At 41.4% G+C, this 21,430-nt stretch overlaps 2 protein-coding genes across 2 annotated transcripts in view; one reads left to right on the top strand and one right to left on the bottom strand.

The window, feature by feature from the left end:
• Window positions 1-13,918, bottom strand: part of cacna1ia (calcium voltage-gated channel subunit alpha1 Ia) — a 75,143-nt gene extending 61,225 nt beyond the window's left edge. The window contains exons 1-3 of the mRNA XM_053652327.1: window positions 13,789-13,918; window positions 11,678-11,811; window positions 4,907-5,004 (exon numbers count right to left, since the gene is read on the bottom strand). Coding sequence (XP_053508302.1) covers window positions 4,907-5,004; window positions 11,678-11,811; window positions 13,789-13,878 — 322 coding nt within the window. The 5' untranslated portion in view covers window positions 13,879-13,918. The remainder of the gene's footprint in view (window positions 1-4,906; window positions 5,005-11,677; window positions 11,812-13,788) is intronic.
• A 2,597-nt stretch (window positions 13,919-16,515) lies between these two features.
• LOC128617485 (probable inactive protein kinase DDB_G0270444) lies at window positions 16,516-18,008 on the top strand. The gene is given in 2 exon segments (XM_053640619.1): window positions 16,516-16,521; window positions 16,889-18,008. Coding segments are annotated over 2 exon segments (528 nt in total). The 3' UTR covers window positions 17,411-18,008.
• The last annotated feature ends 3,422 nt before the right edge of the window (window positions 18,009-21,430 follow it).

Consider the following 21,430-nt stretch of genomic DNA (forward strand, 5'->3'; position numbering starts at 1 on the left):
TTCCCCTTTAAGCAGCGCGTTGTGGAGCATGTGAGCGCGCGTGCACGAGCAGGTGCGCGAGCACCTGCTTCTCCCTTGTTGACAGTCATGACATTTCGACACGTGCATTTGTTATGTTTTATTAAGTCTCCTCCCTGTTCTGCCATTGGCTATTGTTTCACGTGTGTCTGAATTGCCCTCAGCCGTCAGCCATTACGAGGCTGATTATGTTTGTATATATACTGCGCGCCTCCCAGTACACAGCGCGGAATATTAGATAGATTAGATACTTCGTTTAGATTCCTTACCATAGTCATAGTCATAGTCCACGCTGGTTTCTCCGCTCCCAGTCTCTCACGATTGTTTATGTTTCATGTTTCATGTTATCTCGACCCTGTTTTCTATGACCACGACATAGTTTCCTGCCTTGCCCCGTTTATGCCTGTTTGCCGATCGCCTGACCTCTTGCATGTTTTGGATTACATTTTTGGATCACGATTTGGATTAACTTGCCTGTGTCTCTCTTAAATAAAACTGTTCCTACTGCACTTGCATCCGTCCTATCTTCCTTACGTCACAATACGTGACAGAATATTCCGCCCAAAACATGGATGCAGCAGGAGAACTGGGAAAACGCAGAACCCGGAAGTCGACGCCAACCATCCCCGCTATGGACTCAGTCCAATTCCCACAAGGGACATTTATGGAGCTTCCTGATCCATTTGACGGATTTTTCGGTTCCCCAGAATATTTTCTGGTAGACTGTCAATTCTATTTCTCTAGCCTGTTTGACCCGAAGCCAGAGGAGAAGCAATGGCTCCGATTCATGTAGTCCCGGTTCTTTGAACCGGCTCGTCAGTGGGTGCAGTTCCTACTGGATAAGCACTGTAGGAACCTGGACAGTGTAGAACAGTTTGTGGGGGAGTTCATGATGCGGTTCGGAAGTCCGGAGGCGAGGGTCGAGCTAGAACAACTTTTGGGGGGGGGGTAAATCTGGCAGGCAAACCTGCCCTGCCATTTACCTACTACTACAAGCAAACTCATGCAGAGCTGCAGCCTGAGGTTAACCTGGCGACCTCAGAGCTCAAACCTGAGACCCACGAGGTGGGCTCACCTACCGAGCTCCAGCTAGAGGTCAACAGGGAGGCCCCAGCATCAGAGCCCCAGCCAGAGGTTAACCTGGCGACCTCAGAGCTCAAACCTGAGACCCACAAGGTGGGCTCACCTGCCGAGCTCTAGCTAGAGGTCAACAGGGAGGCCCCAGCACCAGAGCTCCAGCCTGAGGTTCAGGAGGGGGTCTCAGCTCCACAGATCCACTGTAAAGCCCAGTTACTGTCCCAAGTGTCTGTTAACACGGCCGACCAAGTTCTGCTCAAGCCCAAGTCTACCGACACGGCCGACCAAGTTCTGCTCAAGCCCAAGTCTGCCGACACGGCCGACCAAGTTCTGCTCAAGCCCAAGTCTACCGACACGGCCGACCAAGTTCTGCTCACGCCCAAGTCAGCTGACAGGGACAACCAAGTTCTGCTCATGCCTGAGTTTGCTGAAACAAATAACCCAGCTCTGCTCATGTTCACGTCTGATGACCTGACCAACCAAGTTATGCTCGCGCCAGAGTCAGAAAAACCGTTCGACCAAGTTCTGCTCACGCCTGAGTTTGCTGAATCAAACGACCAAGCTCTGCTCATGTTCACGTCTGATGACCTGAACAACCAAGTTATGCTCACGCCAGAGTCAGAAAAACCGTTCGACCAAGTTCTGCTCACGCCTGAGTTTGCTGAAACAGGCAACCAAGCTCTACTCATGTCTACGTTTGCTAACCTGTCCAACCAAGTTATGCTCATGCCCGAATCCGCTGACACAGCCTACAAAGTTCAGCCTGCAGGCTCCACTGAGAACATCACTCTGCTTTACTGCTCCGCTAAGGACGTCACTCTGCTTTCCTGTTCAGCCGAGGACGCCCCTCTGTTTCCCTGCACTGCTGAGTATGTCGCTCTGTTTCCCTGCTCCGCCGAGGATGTCGCTCTTTTTCCCTGCACCGCCGAGGACGTCGCTCTGCCTTCCTGCTCCACCGAGGACATTGCTCTGCTTTCCTGTTCTGCTGAGAACGTCGCTCCACTTTCCTGTTCTGCTGAGGACGCCACTCCGCTTTCCTGCACCGCTGAGTATGGCGCTCTGTTTTCCTGCTCAGCCGAGGACGTCACTCTGCTTTCCTGCTCTGCCGAGGACGTCACTATGCTTTCCTGCTCCACCGAGGACGTCACTCAGCTTTCCTGTTCTGCTGAGGACGTCGCTCCACTTTCCTGTTCCGCCGGGGACGTCACTCTGCTTTCCTGGTCTGCCGTGAATGTCGCTCTGCTTTTTCGGTATCACTTCAAAGCATTCAAAGCTATTAGTCAGACGCTACACTAAACCTCCCCCATTCCTATTCCCATCTAATCTCCAACTAACCACAAAATACGATAACATCTACAACTAATCCCGCCCTACACCACCCACCTTATTCTACAGAGGAAACACCTTTGCATGTACACACACCTTAAATACAGCTGACTTCATTCATGTGCGCACACACACACACACACACACACACACACACACACACACACACAGACACTTCCTAAAACAACAGTCAGATTGGTGTACACAGAGCCTGAAGGCCACAGCTTTGGTCTTTGCCTGCCATGTCTCACCCTCGTGTCTCAGTTTTTCCATGGTGTCTTTTCTAATGACTGATTTGACACCATTTTGTGTGTTTCCACCTCATAAAAGGAGTTTTACAGTAAAATCTGGTTCATTTGAACTACTTAAGCAAATGTTGGGCTAAGAACGACGTGCGGTCTCCTGGCTCTGCTTGGGACATTTTGCCCAGGGGGCCGGGACCGCCAATGGAGGTGGATGTTTCATGGCACTCCGGGAGGAGTGCCCTTGGGGGGGGGGTTCTGTCACGATTTCCCCTTTAAGCAGCGCTCTGTGGAGCATGTGAGCGTGCGTGCACAAGCAGGTGCGCGAGCACCTGCTTTTCTCTTGTTGACAATCATGACATTTCGACACGTGCATTTGTTATGTTTTGTTATGTCTCCTCCCTGTTCTGCCATTGGCTATTGTTTCACGTGTGTCTGAATTGCCCTCAGCTGTCAGCCATTACGAGGCTGATTATGTTTGTATATATACTGCGCGCCTCCCAGCACATAGCGTGGAATATTAGATAGATTAGATACTTCATTTAGATTGCTTACGATAGTCATAGTCATAGTCATAGTCCACGCTGGTTTCTCCGCTCCCAGTCTCTCGCGATTGTTTATGTTTCATGTTTTGTATCTCGACCCCGTTTTCCATGACCATGACATAGTTTCCTGCCTTGCCCCGTTTATGCCTGTTTGCTGATCGTCTGACCTCTTGCATGTTTTTGGATTACGTTTTTGGATCACGATTTGGATTAACCTGCCTGTGTCTCTCTTAAATAAAACTGTTCCTACTGCACTTGCATCCGTCCTATCTTCCTTATGTCACGATACGTGACAAAGTTAAATTCCCAAACACATCTAGTACTTAATAAACTATAAATTAAACTATAGGTTAATGCAATCAAGGCCGAATTATGAGTAACAGAAATGATTCATTAATAGCGTAACATTAGTTCATCAGGCTATGCAGTCTGTTAGTTCACCTCACCTCCCAATCCGAGTCGTTCTTTCTTCCATCACATCACATTTGTCATGTCTGTTCCCCGGAAACAGAAATTATTCATTTACGTCTCGAGTCTCCGGGGTAGAGTCATTCGTTCATCACCTTTTCGGTACTGCATGGTGCATTGCCTATACGGCGGTCACCAGAAGAACAAACGACTCGAACCCGAAGACTCGAGACGTGAACGAATCATTTCTGTTTCCGGTAAAGAACCTATGAGCATGTTGCAGCGCATGCTTGGTCAAAAATGAAAGAATCACTCTCTGAGACAACTCGTTGTTCCTGAGTCATATTAAAGATTCGTTCAAAATGAACGAATCGTTCACGAACGACACATGACTAAAACGCAAGCTGTGTTCGTGTGCAGGTGAAAATCGGCTCGCCTCGAAGAAAGTCCCGGAAAAATAAAACTGAACCTCAGCTCACATACAGTCTAAGAAAAATGTGTAAAAATATCTGTTAAATATAACGTTGAGTAGAGATGATGAGAAGCAAAACTAAGCAGTAGAAATAACTATAAGTTTGCTCTTTTGTCTTTTCTATCGAGTTTAAAACTCAGACAAGGTGTGAAAGGGAGTGTCAGGGACTTGGGAAGTTACTGAGTTCCTAGCACAGCTACACACTACAGACATGTTATAGTCATGTCACCTACTAATGATTAAGTGTAACCACGCCCCTACAACAAGCACTTATAATAAAGGTCAGAACAATCATGCATTAAACTGGAAATTTTTGGTGCTATATGGTGAGGATACGCCTTCTCTGTGATTTATCTCTCTGATTACTACAGTCATCCTCTGATTACATTACTGAACACACAGACACACACACACACACACACATCAGGAAAACTAATACTGTCCAAAGAAAACAGTATGTAAAAGTTTAGACGTGTGTGTGTGTGTGTGTGTGTGTGTGTGTGTGTGTGTTTGTGTGTTTATAAGGGAACTGGAGTTCCTGAAATCACTTTCAGGCTGCATTACATCATATAAAAGAATCTAATTTGCATCGACTCTGCCTACTGTTTTACATATTCACTAAGTAAACCACACAAAAGAAAAAAAGATGTGCTATTTTGCTCGTCATTTGCTCATATTTTTGTTCAAATATTTTAAGTGAACAAACCTTCAGTACATGTGACACAGACACACAGACACACACACACACGCACGCACTCACACACACACACACACACACACACACACACACACACACACACACACACACATGGACTCACTGGGAACTCTGTTGATGGCTTTGAGTGGTCTGAGTACTCGCACTGTCCTGATGGCGGAGAGGTTGATGTTCTGGAGATCAAGAGAGTATTCTACCATCCTGAGGAGAGAGAGAGAGAGTGTTATTTATTTCACTGCAGATACGAGACCAGATTAGTTTTCCCTATTTACATACACATATGATCACATGACTGCATTGTGTGTGTGTGTGTGTGTGTGTGTGTGTGTGTTTGTGATTAATGTGGATGATCCTCATTCGGCTGTGATGCTACACATCACCTGTGCAGTAAATGGATGGAGGTGAGACACACCGACGCTGGAGGAGGAAAGATAACTGAATAAATTACACACACACAGGCACACGCACACACATGCACTCGCACACACACGCACACCCCCCCCCTCCCCACGCACACACACACGCGCACACACACACACACACACACGCACACACATTTTCATTGTGGGCCGTGGTTAGATCTTCCAGCAGGACAATGATCCAAAACATACATCAAAATCAACACAAAAATGGTTTACTGACCACAAAATCAAAGTCCTGCCATGGCCATCCCTTTCCCCTGACTTGAAACCCATCGAAACCCTGTGCGGTGAACTGAAGGGGAGAGTCCACCAGCGTGGAGCTCGAAATTGGAAGGATCTGGAGAGATTCTGTATGGAGGAACGGTCTCAGATCCCTTGCCATGTATTCTCCAACCTATTTTTATAGCATACATGTTTGTTCTCATACATGGTGTTTATTATCTTGAAATTTTCCATCCAATCCCATTTTCCAGTAGTTTTAGGAAGTTTTGTTTTGGAGTACATGTTTGTCAGTGATAGTGTGAATGGTGTAGATGTGGTCAGATGTTCTGTGTTTGGGTAGGAATCCATATTTGAGTTTTCTCTAGGATGGTGTGGGTTCTAAGAAAGTTTTGTAATCTTGTATTAATAACAGAGCATAACATTTTCCCCAGGTTGCTACTGACACATATGCCTCTGTAGTGGTCATATTACTGGGCTTAGTAATGGGCTCAGATTTGTCTCCTTGTTTAAAGATCGGTGTAATTAGGCCTTGCTTCCAGGTGTCCGGAAAATATCCCACACTTAGTACCACATTGAACAACTTGATTATGGCTGTCTTGAATTCATCATTGATGTATTTGATCATTGTATTTAATAATCCGTCAGTGCCACAGGCCTTGTTGGGTTTTAATGACTGTTATCTAGCTGCTATCTGGAAATCAAGGGGATTCTGATTGTCTTAAATTTTTTCTTTCAGGGTTGCTAATTTGGTTTTTAGTTCCATTTGAGCTGGATTTATTTCAATTGATTTAAAGAGATTTTTGAAGTATGTCCTCCATATGTTCCCATTTTGCATAGCCAATTGTTCCTGATGTGGTCTCCAGAGAGTGTTCCATAAGTAATTAGTATTTATTGACTCCTCCATTACATGGAATAGTTGAACTGTATGTTGCTCCTTTTTAGCTCTTAGAGTTCATTTATTCCCTATGAGAGCTTCATGATACTGGAGCGGAGATCTTAATTGTCAGGAACTCTGTGTCTTTGGTTTGAGAGATTTCACAGTGTTTTCCTAAATAGCTTTACATTCACTGTCAAACCACTTTTCTTTGTTGTTTTTTGGTTTTCTTTTTGATATTTTCTTTAAATTGCACATGGTTGTTAATTGGTGGAATATGTCATGTAGTACCAGGCTTATGCCTACTTTATCATATGGATATGTGCAAATTAGAAATTAGTTTAATAGTGATTTGATGGTTTGGATTTCTATTGCACTTTGGTACATTTCTTTACTATTTCCTGTCCACTTGTAGGATTGTTGCAGCCTGTGTAATTGAATGGGCTTTCTGCATGTTTCATGTGTTTCTGTTGATTTTATGTGTACTGTAATTCTACAGTGGTCTGATAGAGGTGTTTGAGGGCTGACCGTGTACTGTATGCTCTGAAATGCACTGGATGAATGTAAGTAATGACACTGTCTACAGTACTGTTACCCAGAAGAGAATTAAAGGTGTAATGTCAAGAGGTCTTCCAGTATGTGACCATTCACTACATCCAAATCCAACGACTGACAAAACTTTAGAAGGTTTTTCCCATTTTTGTTTGTGGCTTTGTCATAATAATTTCGTAGGTTGTATGAGAGCAGATGGTGTCTAATATTTATAATATATTTATCTCCCTGTGTGTTGACGAAATCCGGTTCATTTACGGTCCTGGCGTTTAAATCGCCACACATTAACACATTTGCTTTTGTCTGGAAATGGCTGATCTCATCTAGTAGGATGGAGAAGGTTTCCTCACTGTTATAGGGTGATTCTGGAGGGGGAATGTAAGCAGCACACAGGAATATGTGATGGTCTGCAGAGAAAATCTATTTTTTTAGTTTTAGCCAAATGTAAAAATTTCCTATTTTTATTGTTTCGATTGAGTGTATCATTTCTGTTCTGTATCATACAAGCATTCCCCCTGAGTCTCTGCCTTAGGATGGTAGGACTATCTCTCTGAAGCCTGTTGGGCAGCCATGGGACAAATCTCTTCTATTCCGTGTTTCCTGTGATACTATAATGTCAGAATCCTGAATATCTTTTTTGAAGTCTGGGTGTTGGCTCTTTCCAGAAGTGAATATTAACATGGATATTAACCAAATATTAACATGGGGTTTTTTAAAGAATAAAACGTCTTTAATTAACCGCTTCTGCTATTCTAAAAACAAGACAAACATCAGTATGTTGTATTGACAGGCCAAAACAATACATAAAGATTATAAAATGTATATACAAATATACACAGACACACACGCTCATGCCCATACAAATATACATTTATATATTCCTAGTTGAGGTTGTTTTTTGTTTGTTTGTTTTGAGAGAAAGGGCAGACTCGACATGTGCTGGATGTCTCTGAGATCTTTGGATGGAGATGACACTGAGTGGCTATTGGTTGTGATTGGAGCAGGGGGAGTGCTGGTAGTGGTGGGGACTAGTGCTCTGCTGGCTGCTTGAGCGTAGCTCTGACTGTCAAAGTGTTGCTCCTGCAGTGGGTCATGTGAATGAGAAGGCTTGGGGGCTGCTCTGGGGGGCATAAATGGGGGTGAAGGCCATGACCATGTGTCACATTTGAGGGGGAAACCTGGGGCCTGTCGGAGGGTTTTTTCCGGTTAGGGTGGAAGAAGTGGAGGGGGAGACCTTGCTGCTGCTGATGAGTTGGAGGGGGTTGCAATAGAGGGTCTCCAGGGTATACACATGGTCTCAGTGATGTGGTGGAACTGTGGTTGAGAGTGATGTCCTTCAAGGTTTTGGCAAAGATGGGGGCTGCCTTTCTGTGGAGATGGACATGGTCGTAGAGGCTGTTAAGGGGCAGAGTATGGTGTTGAGCAAGGTGTACATTGGGCGTTAAGGCACAGTCTCTAGACACTCTAGCATTTATGTTCCTGATGGTGTCTGGGTGGAAATCAAATTGTAGTAGCAGAGTGGAGAGGATAATTTTGGCATTAGAGAAGTTGGATTATGCCTTCCCTATTACACCAGTGAGGGCTGTAGGTACTCTCTCCTGCTGGGCTCGCAGGTCGTTGGTGCCACTATGGATAATAATGTGGCTGGGGGAGCCCAGCTCTTCCTCACACAACAGCTCCAGGGCCTTTTGTGTGTTTGGGCACCATATTTTCTTGATGTTACTCTTAGGGAACAGTTCCTTTTCATCAATGAATTTGCCATTAGAGTCAGTTAGGAGTATTATCTGCAGCTGTGTTTGACAGTGAGAGTTGGGGGGTGGAGGACTGATGGGGTTGAGAGGTGTGGTTGTTGGAGAGGTAGGTCTCTGTTCTAATCTCTGCTGTGTCAGCTGTTCTTTTAAAGCTGCTAATTGTTTTCTATAGAACACCCTGTCCTCTCTCAGCCCTCTCATCTCTTCTATCATTACAGACAGCTGTTTGATATGTTCCTCTCCCTTGGTTTTCAGCTCCTTCATTTCTTTCTTTAGCATCACTATTTCTTTCCTGTAACCATCTTCCTTCCCAGTTTGATCAGTCTGCTGTGCTGCACCATGCACCACCTCTCTCAGCTACACCAGTTCCAGTTCCATTTTTGTGAATTTCTCCTTTATGTCGGTGATGACACCATGTAGAAGGGAGATTTCTTCACTGTCATCTCTGGTTTGGACCTTTCTGGGTTGATGGGTGGAGTTGTGTTTTCTCTGCTTTAGTGTTTTAGGGCTTTTCTTGTTTAGCTGAGCTTTCTCTTTAATTTGGAGGAAGTACTGTTCAAACTGTTTTAGACAGCCCAGTATCATTACTGTTCTGTTTTTATATAGATTAATACTTATCATGACATTTGAATCTTCCTCTTATTTGACCTCTATTTTCTATCCGTTATCGATGCCCTTTTTGATCACTGTGGGGTAATGATATCTAATTGCTGAGTGCCAAGTTTCTGGGTTGTCTGTGTAAAATATGATTTTACTGACCTCTTCATTATTGTATAGGTCTGAGTACAGTGTTTCTGGTCTCTCTCTTCTGTCCATCCATCTGTCTGTCTGTCTGTTTATCTGTCCCTCAGCCCATCTGTCTCTCCCTCTGTATGTCTGTCTGGCTCTCTGTCTGTCTTTCTGTACCTCAGTCCATCTGTCTCTCTGCCTCTCTGTCCCTCTGTCTGTCTCTCTCTCAGTCTATCTGTCTCTCTGTCTCTTTCCCTGTCTCACTGTCCATCTGTCTCTCTGTGTCTGTTGTTCTGTTTGTTCTTTCTCTCCCTTATTCAGGACCTAGGCAGGTTTAGTCTGTTTTGAACGACTCTTATCTCAGTACTTACTAAACACCTGCTAAATACTCATTCACACACACACACACACACACACACACACACACACAACAGCGTGGCATTAGCATGCATTATTCATGCAGCAGAAAGAGCTGATTAGGACGCAGAGAGGCAGCGACATGGCAGTGTCATGGCAGAGTTTTTGATTGTTCTGTGGTGCGATGCAAAGAACTGTTCATTATGAAAAGTGAGAGCTAAGTCTCCACCTCCACATCACTGTGCTACTGATTACTGCTAAACACACACATGCACACACACACACACAGAGTAACTCTTACAGGAAGTGATTAGAATACTCACATATGCGCCTACACAAACACACACACGCCAGAGGAAACAGAGTCGTTCTTCCAGCAGACTGCACTGAACATGCCAGCTCGCCAGAAATATCCACCCTGTGTGTGTGTTTGTGTGTGTGTGTGTGTATGTGTGCGTGTGCACATGCATGTATGTGTTTTTCTTCTGATGACACAGTAGAATTAGTATAATTGTCATACGGTGAGTTAAAACCGCAAATAAAACAGGTCATGATGAGATCATTGTATTAATATTTTCACTTATTTAGTTAGGTCCTGCATTTAGCTCCACCTTAAGATCATTTGTTCTCTCTTGATTGGCTCTAATCAAATTTGGCTCCACCCACTGATGGTCAAAACACTGAGTCATGAACATTACATAGTGAATCAAAACACTGATTCATGAACACTACATAGTGAATCAAAACACTGATTCATGAACACTACATAATGAATCAAAACACTTATTTATGAACACTTCATAGTGAATCAAATCACTGATTCATGAACATTACATAGTGAATCAAAACACTGATTCATGAACACTACATAGTGAATCAAAACACTTATTCATCAACACTACATAGTGAATCAAATCACTGATTCATGAACACTACATAGTGAATCAAAAGCACTGATTCATGTACACTACATAGTGAATCAAAAGCAGTGACACATGAACACTACATAGTGAATCAAAAGCACTGATTCATGAACAATACGTAGTGAATCAAAAGCAGTGACTCATGAACACTACATAGTGAATCAAAAGCACTGATTCATGAACAGTATGTAGTAAATCAAAAGTATTAATTATTTCATGTCTCCTGCATAATTGTTTGGATGGCTGAGGGTTCTTTGCTTCCTGCTTGGAACCCTCCCTCTCTTATCGTGAAACTGTGTGTTGTACGGTTTAAAGGTTAAGTGGAACATTTTTTGTATACCTTGAATATCAGTACTGTTTCTAGCTCAGTCATCAGGTAAAGTGACAGGTCACATGATTGATAGGTGGGTAGAACCGCCTCCTTGTCATGATTTGTTTGATGGACACACACATGCATACACTCACACACACACACACACACACACACACAGAGCTCTCATGCCTGGTTAAAACCGAGCTCTAAACAATTTTTTAAAAAAGTTTTGTCTCTTTTCACTTTATTGGAATGATTATTCCACCCTGACGGCTTTGCCATCCCGGGACAATTCGGCTAATTACCACAATCTCTAGGCCAGTTCGGGAGAGAATTCCTGTTCACACACTGTCACTGAGTTTGTGTACTCTGGCTGTCAAAGTGACCAAAAATCTGTTCAGTGATGAAAATTCCACTAAAGAGAGGAAACTATTCAGGAGATAAAGGTAATGAATATCCCATCTCTCTCTCTCTCTCTCTCTCTCTCTCTCTCTCTCTCACTTATATTCATAAATGTTGCATAAGGCAATGCTGGACAAAGATTATCAATAAAGTGTAATCAAATTAAAAAGTCCACTTAATGAAATAAAAGTAGAGGCAAATAAAGAGCCACCATAAATTATATGGTCTTCCAGTCTTTTATTTATATATATATATAATGTTAAAATGTCTGGAGGTTCTGTGTCTCACGGTGTGTGTGTGTGTGTGTGTGTGTGTGTGTGTGTCCTCACCCTGCCATGACGATGAAAAAGTCCAGCCTGTTCCACGTATCGCCAAGGTAACAGCGACGGCCGAAGATCCCCAGAGCCACCATCTTCACCACCATCTCCAGCGCAAAGAAGATGTAAATAAATGCATCGAATGCCTGAGACACAGAACACAGAGATTCTGTAATGTTCCACATCAAACAGCTTTTAATTTCTGTTGTTACACATGCTTCCTGGAATTCAGCAAACACTGAGCATTATCACATGTCATCTACATCATGAGGATTCACATGAATTAACAACAGCATTTGTTAAGTAATTAAGTAATTTTAGAAAAATAAATATTCCTCTAATCTATATCAAGACTTTCTAAAAGGGTATTTAATGACAATTTGAATAGAATAATGTTTAAAAAAATAAATAAAAAGAAAATTTTTAATTTCATGGCTCCATAACATAATAAATATTATTTATTATCAAATATAATTGTACATATTTCAATAATGATCTTTCATACCATTTTTATTTATTCATAAAGATATGAGAATAATTTTAACATATAAGATTATTTGTAAAATAATATTTATGTTTAGTGAATGTATTTCTGCATATTTTGGTCACCTAGCAACAGGGTGGCATGCTACTGCTTTTAAGGTTTTCTCAAAACATTTTGCAGCTGGTTCGTTTTCGAACGCATAATGACATCACAAACTGAGCGAGTATGAAGCCCAGCCCACAAACCGGCTCATACAGAAGGAATGAGAAAGGCTTTATTACTTTTCACCCAAATATCCAAATGCGTATAATCAAAATCCAGCTTTATAATCATCAGTTCATATTTTTAGCCCATGTGACAACATGAACAAGGATACAAAGCTAAATATCTTTTAGGTAAAGTTAGCGTGAAAAATTACAAAAGGTCTCACTGGACCACTTTTCTTATACAGAGAATCATTAGGCATTACACTGGGGAATTAAAAGGAGAACACGTAAACAGAAAATATTATGAAATTGAGGGCTTTGATCAGTGAAATTTTAATGACAGTGCATGTATAACTGTGTTTGGCTCGCCTCTGTAACAATGAGCTCTGATTAGCACACACGCTGTAGTCTCAGGAAGCTTCTGACTGATAAATAAATTACAGGATCAGGTGATAAGTTAATGTGGACACTGATTGGCCCCTGGTGAATGTTCTGACAGCTGAGTGGGATTAGCGTTAGCCGCTGTGTGGAGATGAAATAGCACTGAGACATGAACGCCATCAGACGATTATAACACCGCGAATAAAATGTGTAAATCATGAATATACTTCTCTGTTGTCTTATAAAAGTTCCGTTTGTGATGCTTAAAAGTGTTTTCCAACCCACAATAATCATCTAATTTTACATATTGTAGAAAAGCTACAATAAATAATATTTCCAGGTAAGAACAAACACACACACACACACACACACACACACACACACACACACAAAAGTCACAATAAAAGTACATATTAAAAGAAGATGAACAAGAAGTCATCTTTATTTGGAAGCTGATTTTGATTCTAAAGATCTGACCAAATTTAAAACAAACTTTTGCTTCTGTGTTAAACTGATTTGATGGCAGGTCTACGTATGACGTAGTTTGTGATGCCACTAAATGAACCATAGACCAATCTTGTCCTTTAAATAAATTATTAAAAGGTGATAACATGGAACGTGGAAACATTTACTTTTAACAGCACTAGTTAGCTAGATAACTGACTTAGCTTAATGTTAGAGATGAAGTAAATCTTGGTTGTCATGGTAACGTTATAATGTGACAGGTTGGGGTGATATTAGGGATCAGAGGATGACATGAGGGTGTGTCCCAATAACAAAATATGTATTGTTCATGCACGAGATATTTAGGAGAGACAGAGACAGCAAGAGAGAGAGACAGACAGTAAGAGAGACAGTTAGAGAGAGACAGACAGATAGAGAAAGAGATAGACAGTGAGAGAGACAGAGAGAGAGAGACAGAGAGAGTCACTGGGATAATTAAGCAGTAATGTATAGATAACGATGTAGATATGTACAGGTAATAATGTATAGATAATGAGTGTGTGAGGGTGAAGGTGTGATGATAAATAAAACACACAGGAAGTTGGTACCTGTAGGATTTGGCAGCGGTCAGAGGTGCAGTCGATGTTCTCACACGGTTGGTACATTCCCAGAGTCACACAGTTCAGCAGGATCACCATGATGCTGATTCGCTCGAACCACGTACAGGAAGTCACGTTAAGGACAACACACACTGGACTATACAACTGACATTTATACTTATTTATACATTTGAAAATACGTACAGCAATTTGTCATACAGATTCAGACAGTGGATGTAAAACGGTTAAAGCTGTAATTTAAACAATATCACGTATTCAAATGTATTTGGACATTAATATACATATCATGTAATAAAGCTTAAAAATGCAGCTTATTTTCACGCAGGAATCACACTCAGAGCTTGAATGTCAAACAGCTTTACATTCACAAAGTGTGCACACTACAGTGTACGATATAAAGTGTTACATCAGAATGCCAGAGGAATAACATTACAGAGCTGTGGACTTCATAACACACACAAAATTCATGTGATGGACATGTGCATGTTCATGCTGTGAAGTCAGCGCTTTCAAAAAATGTATGATTTTCCCGTCCACATGCAAACAGTGAAAATTTCTGTGCCATTTAAAATTTCTCTACCATTTCCAAAAACATTCTGTCTTCTTGTGGACCGGAGACCAAAATGCAGAGGGGAACAAAAACGACGCTTTGAAAACCATCGGTGTACATATGGGCGGAGCCTCAGAGTCCTGGTTGGTTGAAATCAGGTGAGACAAGAACCTTTGAGTTTCTTGATAATTTTTTGGCTAAAATTGAGAAACCCTCATGAAGGTAGGATGAAATAATGAGTCACGTCACTGTAACTTCTGAGACTTGTGCAAATTCCTAAACATTGTGAGTTCATGTTGCTGCATTTTGTTGTGTTGTTTGTTTCAGTATCTACACTAATCTACACAAGCTGTACTGTATACACAACTTTAATGCGGATACAGCTCCGGGTTCTGACATAAAATCTGCTCTGACTCTCTATCATCTCCATCATCTCCAGACCATTTCATTTTCTCTCTCTCTCTCTCTCTCTCGCTCTCTCTCAAGCAGTTTTAGCTCACTATTTGCCCCCCCCCCCCCCTAGCAATTTTAGCTCACTATTCCCCCCACTCTCTCTCTAGCAGTTTTAGCTCACTATTTTCCTCTCTCTAGATGAGAATAGTGCTCACTATTTTCCTCTCTCTCTAGAGAGAGAGAGAGAGAGAGAGAGAGAGAGAGAGGAAAATAGTCAGCTCAAAACTGCTAGAGAGAGAGAGAGAGAGAGAGAGAGAGAAATAGTGAGCTAAAAACTGCTAGAGAGAGAGGAAAATAGTGAACTAAAACTTTCTCTCTCACTCTAGCAGTTTTTAGCTCACTATTTCTCTCTCTCTCTCTCTCTCTCTCTAGCAGTTTTTAGCTCACTATTTTCCTCTCTCTCTCTCTCTCTCTAGTAGTTTTTAGCTCACTATTTTCCCCTCCCCGCCGGCTGACACCTCTCACATCTCTCTCTTTCCTAATCTGTCCTTTTCATCATTGTATTCAAATGCCTCACCTCTCACTCCATCTCTCTCTCTCTCTCTCTCTCTAATCTCTGACAAACTTCCACTCTTCTATCTTGTGAATTTTCTCCATTTTATCCACTGAGGACGGCTCTAAACACCAGCAGACTTCATTAGAGCTTCATTAGAGCGTGCTTCACCTCTGACACTCGGAAAAACGTAATTTTTTCATCAAATGTATTTTCGTTACATGTCTCTTTCCCTGCTTGAATTAATGAGCAGACAGAAAACCACACAATGAGTGACGGTCACTCTCTGAACTATATGATATTCCAAAGCGCCTGGGGTGGATGTTTTTCTCCTTGTATTAATCGTTACCTCGAGAGAAAGCTTGACGCTGGAGGGGGTCACTCTGAGATTCAGCGCTATGGTTACCGCAGAAAAAATAAAACACAAAAATCGTTGTGTGCTTCTTTATTCTCAGTGCGCTTGCTCTCCGACCGTGACAGAAGAAATGACTTTGGAGAGAGCGAGATGGAGAGAGAGTGATGGAGAGAGAGAGTACGCCTGCAGGTCCACTTAAACGCCATTAAAAAGGCTGCGGAGACAAATCAATCTCACACCATTACTGCTGAACCCACAGAGAGAAAGAGCTATAACACACGCAAACGCTGTTTATTACAAAATAAAATATAATCGGGACGTCACGGAGAGCTGCTGTGTGCTGAAACACCGAGGCTAAACTTTCTGACTAAATGACTCTCGTGTTTTTTGGTACACAAAACACAACTCTTTAAATGGAAGCATTTACGAATGAATTATTCATGGCTATGTCTCGCTCTTGTGTATTTTTACTCATCAGTGTATTTTATAATTAAATATAAAAGAAATCTTTTATGTGCCCTAAAAGTTAAATTACACACACTGTACCTAGTGAAAGTCTCAAATTGTATCTATCGGACATGCAGTGCACTGCATTGGGTCTATACCTTATGTAGGTCACATGTATAGTGAAAAAGAAGATTCACAAATAAGTAAGTAAGTAAATAAATAAATAAATAAATAAGACGACAAATAAATAAAAATAAATTAAAAACGTTCTTTGCTGTGTTTATGTGATCATAACACATTGCTGTATAATCATGTTATAAAACTAACACTTTACATTAGTATTCATTATAAACTCTATATACATATATGACTACATATAATGAATGAGCAGCATTTTTAACCTTGTAACCTTCGTGTATGAAGGTGAGTTACAGATAATGGATCTTTAAATGAAACATAAACAAACAAACAAGCAAAAAGATTTCTGCAAGAAGGTGAGTTGAAGATAGTGAATGTTTACATGGAGAGAAAAAAAGAAAAACAATAAAAAAGACAAACAAAATTAGGCAAAACACTGTGGGCAAATAAAAACTAATCTAAAGCGTTGTTTAGGAACACAGTGTTCCCTGCCTGTGGGACTATAATATTTTACACTCATTCATATTCATAATACACTCAATAATATTCAACTACATTCAATCTGTTAAATAATTGCAATGCAAAAGTGTCATGTGGAACCGAGTCAGGAATCAACTAAGAAACTGATTAAGGAAGCAATTGAAGAATCAAGGAACTGATAGAGGAATCAATTGAGGAATCAAGTGAGGAATTGATTGAGTAACTGAGTGAGGAATCGAGTGAAGGATCAACTGAGGAAGCAAGTGAGGAACTGAGCGAGGAGACAAATGAGGAACCAAGTGAGGAACTGAGCGAGGAATCGAGTGAGGAACTGAGTGAGGAATCAAGTGAGGAACTGAGTGAGGAATTGAGTGAGGAACTGAGTGAGGACTCGAGTGAGGAAGCTCTTGAGGAACCAAGTAAGGCACTGAGTGAAGAACTGAGTGAGGAATCAAGTGAGGAACTGAGTGAGGAATTGAGTCAGGAACTGAGTGAGGAATCGAGTGTGGAACTGAGTGTGGAACTGAGTGAGGAACTGAGTGAGGAATCAAGTGAGGAACTGAGAGAGGAATTGAGTCAGGAACTGAGTGAGGAATCGAGTGTGGAACTGAGTGTGGAACTGAGTGAGGAACTAAGTGAGGAACTGAGTGAGGAATCGTGTGAGGAAAAAGTGAAGAATCGAGTGAGGAACTAAGTGAGGAATTGAGTGAGGAATCGAGTGTGGAACTGAGTGAGGAACTAAGGGAGGAATCGAGTGAGGAAGCTCTTGAGGAATCAAGTGAGGAAAAAGTGAAGAATCGAGCGAGGAACTAAGTGAGGAATTGATTGAGAAACTGAGCAATGATTTAAGGACTGAGGAACTGAGGAAGCAAGTGAGAAACTCAATGAGGAATCAAGGGAGGAACCTAGTGAGAAATTTGAGATGTCATTAAGAGAACTGTTTGTTAAATATTTTTCAGGGAACAATGAGTGGGCGAAAGAATACACAGTGAGCCACATCCTACAGGAACTCTGAGCTCTGACTCCATCCTGATGCTCCTGACAGAACTGGTTCTTGATCTGTGGTTATTCTGAGACTTTAAGTGCTGGTTAAAGTGACAAAATCCAAACACTTGGAGAGCATCAGAGCGAAAGCCACATCTTTACACTCAGTTTGAGCCCAAATGACTGGTGGAATTAATTTTGATTAAATGTGAGAAAATATCTTGGCTCCATTTCTTTCAATTATATTGTGAACATATTTTGAAATATTTAAATATTACATTTTAAAATTCTATATATTTTTGCACTTTAGCTTCACACCTAAGCATGTAAAATAAATAATAAATAAATAATAAATCACAAATAAATGACTACAAACATTTAGGAGGAGGATCAAGGAGGATTAAGGATTAAGGAGATGTCGAGGAGCATCTACTTAACTTTAACCTTATTAAAACTCCAGCATTTACGCTTATTCATGAATATGCTCAATTTGCACATGCCCCCACACCCTCCTGCCATTCCTAATAACCTAATAATATCACTAGCATTAGCTACCATAGTTATCTGGTTAGCTAACTGCTAGTAATCTGCTCATGAGTCACACAAGCGTTTCAGCATTACCATGATAACCACTATCTCATCATTGTTGCTAACATCAGATACAGTAACTTAGCTATCTAGCTAAGTACGCAGGGTCTGTGGTTGTCAGGGATGACATTGACATCAGACTCTAATCTCTGACGCAATTGGTGCAAAGGTATGGGGTGTGTTTAGTGACAGCATAACCTGATCTTGAACATAGCTCTGCCACAAATACAGCTTTATACAGAACATTTTGGTAGAGAGAGAGAGAGATGAGAGAGAAAGAGAGGGAGAGAGAGAGGGAGAGAGAGATGAGAGAGAGAGAAAGAGAGAGAGAGAGAGGGAGAGAGAGAGAGAAAGGAGCTGCTGCTGATGTTGTGGAAGTGCGGCTATTTTTAAAAAAAAAATCTTGTGGCCTCCTGGAGACTTTAATAATGAGGACCAAGCACCAAGACCCTGTAGGATGGACACACACACACACACACACACACACACACACACACACACACACACACACACACACCTATGTGAGCAGCATAAGCACTCCCAAAATAAACTCTGTCTTGTGTAGAAACTTAGATTTGGTTAAGGGTAACATCTGATGTTCTTCCTATGTTCTTCTCATGTTCTTCTTAGAGTAAACAATCCCATTATTCTGTTCATCACACCAGTGAAAAATAAACATTTGCATAACTATGGTGAACAAACCATCAGTTTTAGCAAATCTCTGTCCCATACAATCTTATACAAAGATTTCCTCAAGTTTTCTTTGTATAGTTGAGCATATTTGGTTCTATCTGGAACCCTATCTGATAGGAAACCCATTGTTGTGGGGTTTTAGTGGTGTGTTGGTATTTCATCTAATGTTAGGCTTAGTAAGTGAGTATTCGTCTCACGTTTTTGTCATGTTCTTCTCTAAACAATCCCATAATTAGGTTCTCCACATCAGAGGAACATGAACATTTCCCCAAACATGCCACATGTCAAATGTCGTCTGAGACACACTTTACAGATGCTAACACATCTCTTGTCTCATACACTCTTAAAAATGTGTTCTTCAAAGGTTCTTAGAACAGTTGAGGGTCTTTAATTCTACACGGAACCATCTCTGATAGGAAACCCATTGTTATAGGGTTTTATACATAGTGTAGCTTTCCAGATGTCCCTGTAGATGAAAGAGTAGTCAGGTTGTTTGCAGCACACTTTGATTTGGTCTTTGAAGATTCTAAAACAGAAGGAACCAATTTAATAGAACCCATTTAACCCTGGAATTATCAGCCATCCAAAGAAATGGAGAGCTGGGAAACACACCTTTTATGACCATGCTCTTGCATGCCAATTCAGAAAAAGTAGTTTTTCGTTAAGTTTAATGTCAAGGTTTAATTATCAACAACTTTTCATTCATATTTTTGTTTCTGTAAAGACCGAATAAATAGTTTCACATGAATGGTATGTGATGAGTGTGCATTAATCCAGCCAGGCTTTCACGTTTCTCCGGCATGGAACAAATGGTCGACACAAAACACGTCAAAATTCCTCCTGACTGGTTCTGCAGCTCATTTTCCATCTCTTAAAAGCTGTTGGAATATAAATGTCATATAAGCTTCTAAAGAACCTGAAGAACCTAGCGAAGCAGGTTCACCACAGTCAGGTACATGCTACATGCTTTAAGACATGTTGCCTTGATACTTCCTGTTTCAGTACAGAATATTCAGGAAGTCAATGTAAGGATTAGCATCTTATTTAGCATTAGCATAAGTCAGGAAATCAAACTTTTAGCTTAGAAAATTAGCTTTTGTTAGCGATCGAGCTAACACTAGCAGTCATGACGCATCTGTAAATATGACTTAACAGAAATCCTGTTAGTTAGTGACCAAAAACAATCTGCAAAAATCTACTACTTATAACACATTCTACTTAAACACTTCGTCACATGGACTCCTTTAGGCCTCACCCACATTCCTGTCTATGATCTTAAAGTCACGCCCACTCAGACTTAGAAGGATAATGTTAGAGAACTGCAGTTAATGATGCATGCTAGTTACAGCAGTTAGCTTAAAGCTCGCTGTATGTTAGCTCATTATTAAGCAGCACAGAGCTACAGCCACACTCCTCATTTCGCAAACGACACAACTCGTTTTAATCAGATCCTCGTCGCTGCGTCGACACTTCCAGAATTTCATTGACTCTGCACTGATTTAGTAAACAATCTCTGCACGAGACACTAGTCACGGATAATTAGCATTCCTCCCACGCCTGCCAGGCTAAGCAGCTTAGCGCTGAGCCTCCATTAAAAGTGTCTGAACTTTGCCTGCTAGTCTACTTCAGTGAACTCCTGAACACGGCTCTGTCTCATTAGATCACTGCAGTGTGTGTGTGTGTGTGTGTGTGTGTGTGTGTGTGTGTGTGTGTGTGTGTGTGTCATGACAGAGTTGGCTCAAGGTGACTTGACTAAAATCACACCAACATTTGAATTCCCATTTTGTGCTGCTGAACACATGATGATCACTCTTCTCTTTCATTCATTCAGTTATACAGGTAAGGAATAGATAGAAAGATAGATAGATAGATAGATAGAGAGAGAGAGAGAGAGAGAGAGAGAGAGAGAGAGAGAGAGAGAGAAAAAACAAACAAACAAACAAACTGATGGATGGATAGATAAATAGATGCATTAATAAGTAAATAAACAAACAGATAGCTGGATAAACAGGAGTCCCTGCTTGCACTCATGCAAAGTACATTGTCCTTAACCATTATGGGACAATAAGCATACCTAATAATCTCTCTCTCTCTCTCTCTATCGCTCTTGCTCTCTCTCTCCCGGTCTCTCTCGTTCTGTCAAGGTACACATGATATTCCTTAGATACCAATGGTCCTGACCCCTTCTGCTCTCCTGACCTGCCTGATCCATCCTGATGACCTACTTCTGGTTGGAGTTCTCATCAGTTGGGAGTCACATGCTGCTGAGGATGGCCCCACATGGTGCAGCCTAAAGATCATTGAGATTACTGAGAATGGTACCACTTAAAAACCATGAAGATGTCTTTGGACCTCAATTCATATGAGCAGTTATGCTATGATAGCTTTAGCACTGCAATTACTACAAACAGTTCTGCACTCAAGTCTCCATCACTGAACATTGGAGAAG

This window comes from Ictalurus furcatus, chromosome 2, assembly GCF_023375685.1.
Source record: "Ictalurus furcatus strain D&B chromosome 2, Billie_1.0, whole genome shotgun sequence".
Classification (NCBI taxonomy): domain Eukaryota; kingdom Metazoa; phylum Chordata; class Actinopteri; order Siluriformes; family Ictaluridae; genus Ictalurus; species Ictalurus furcatus.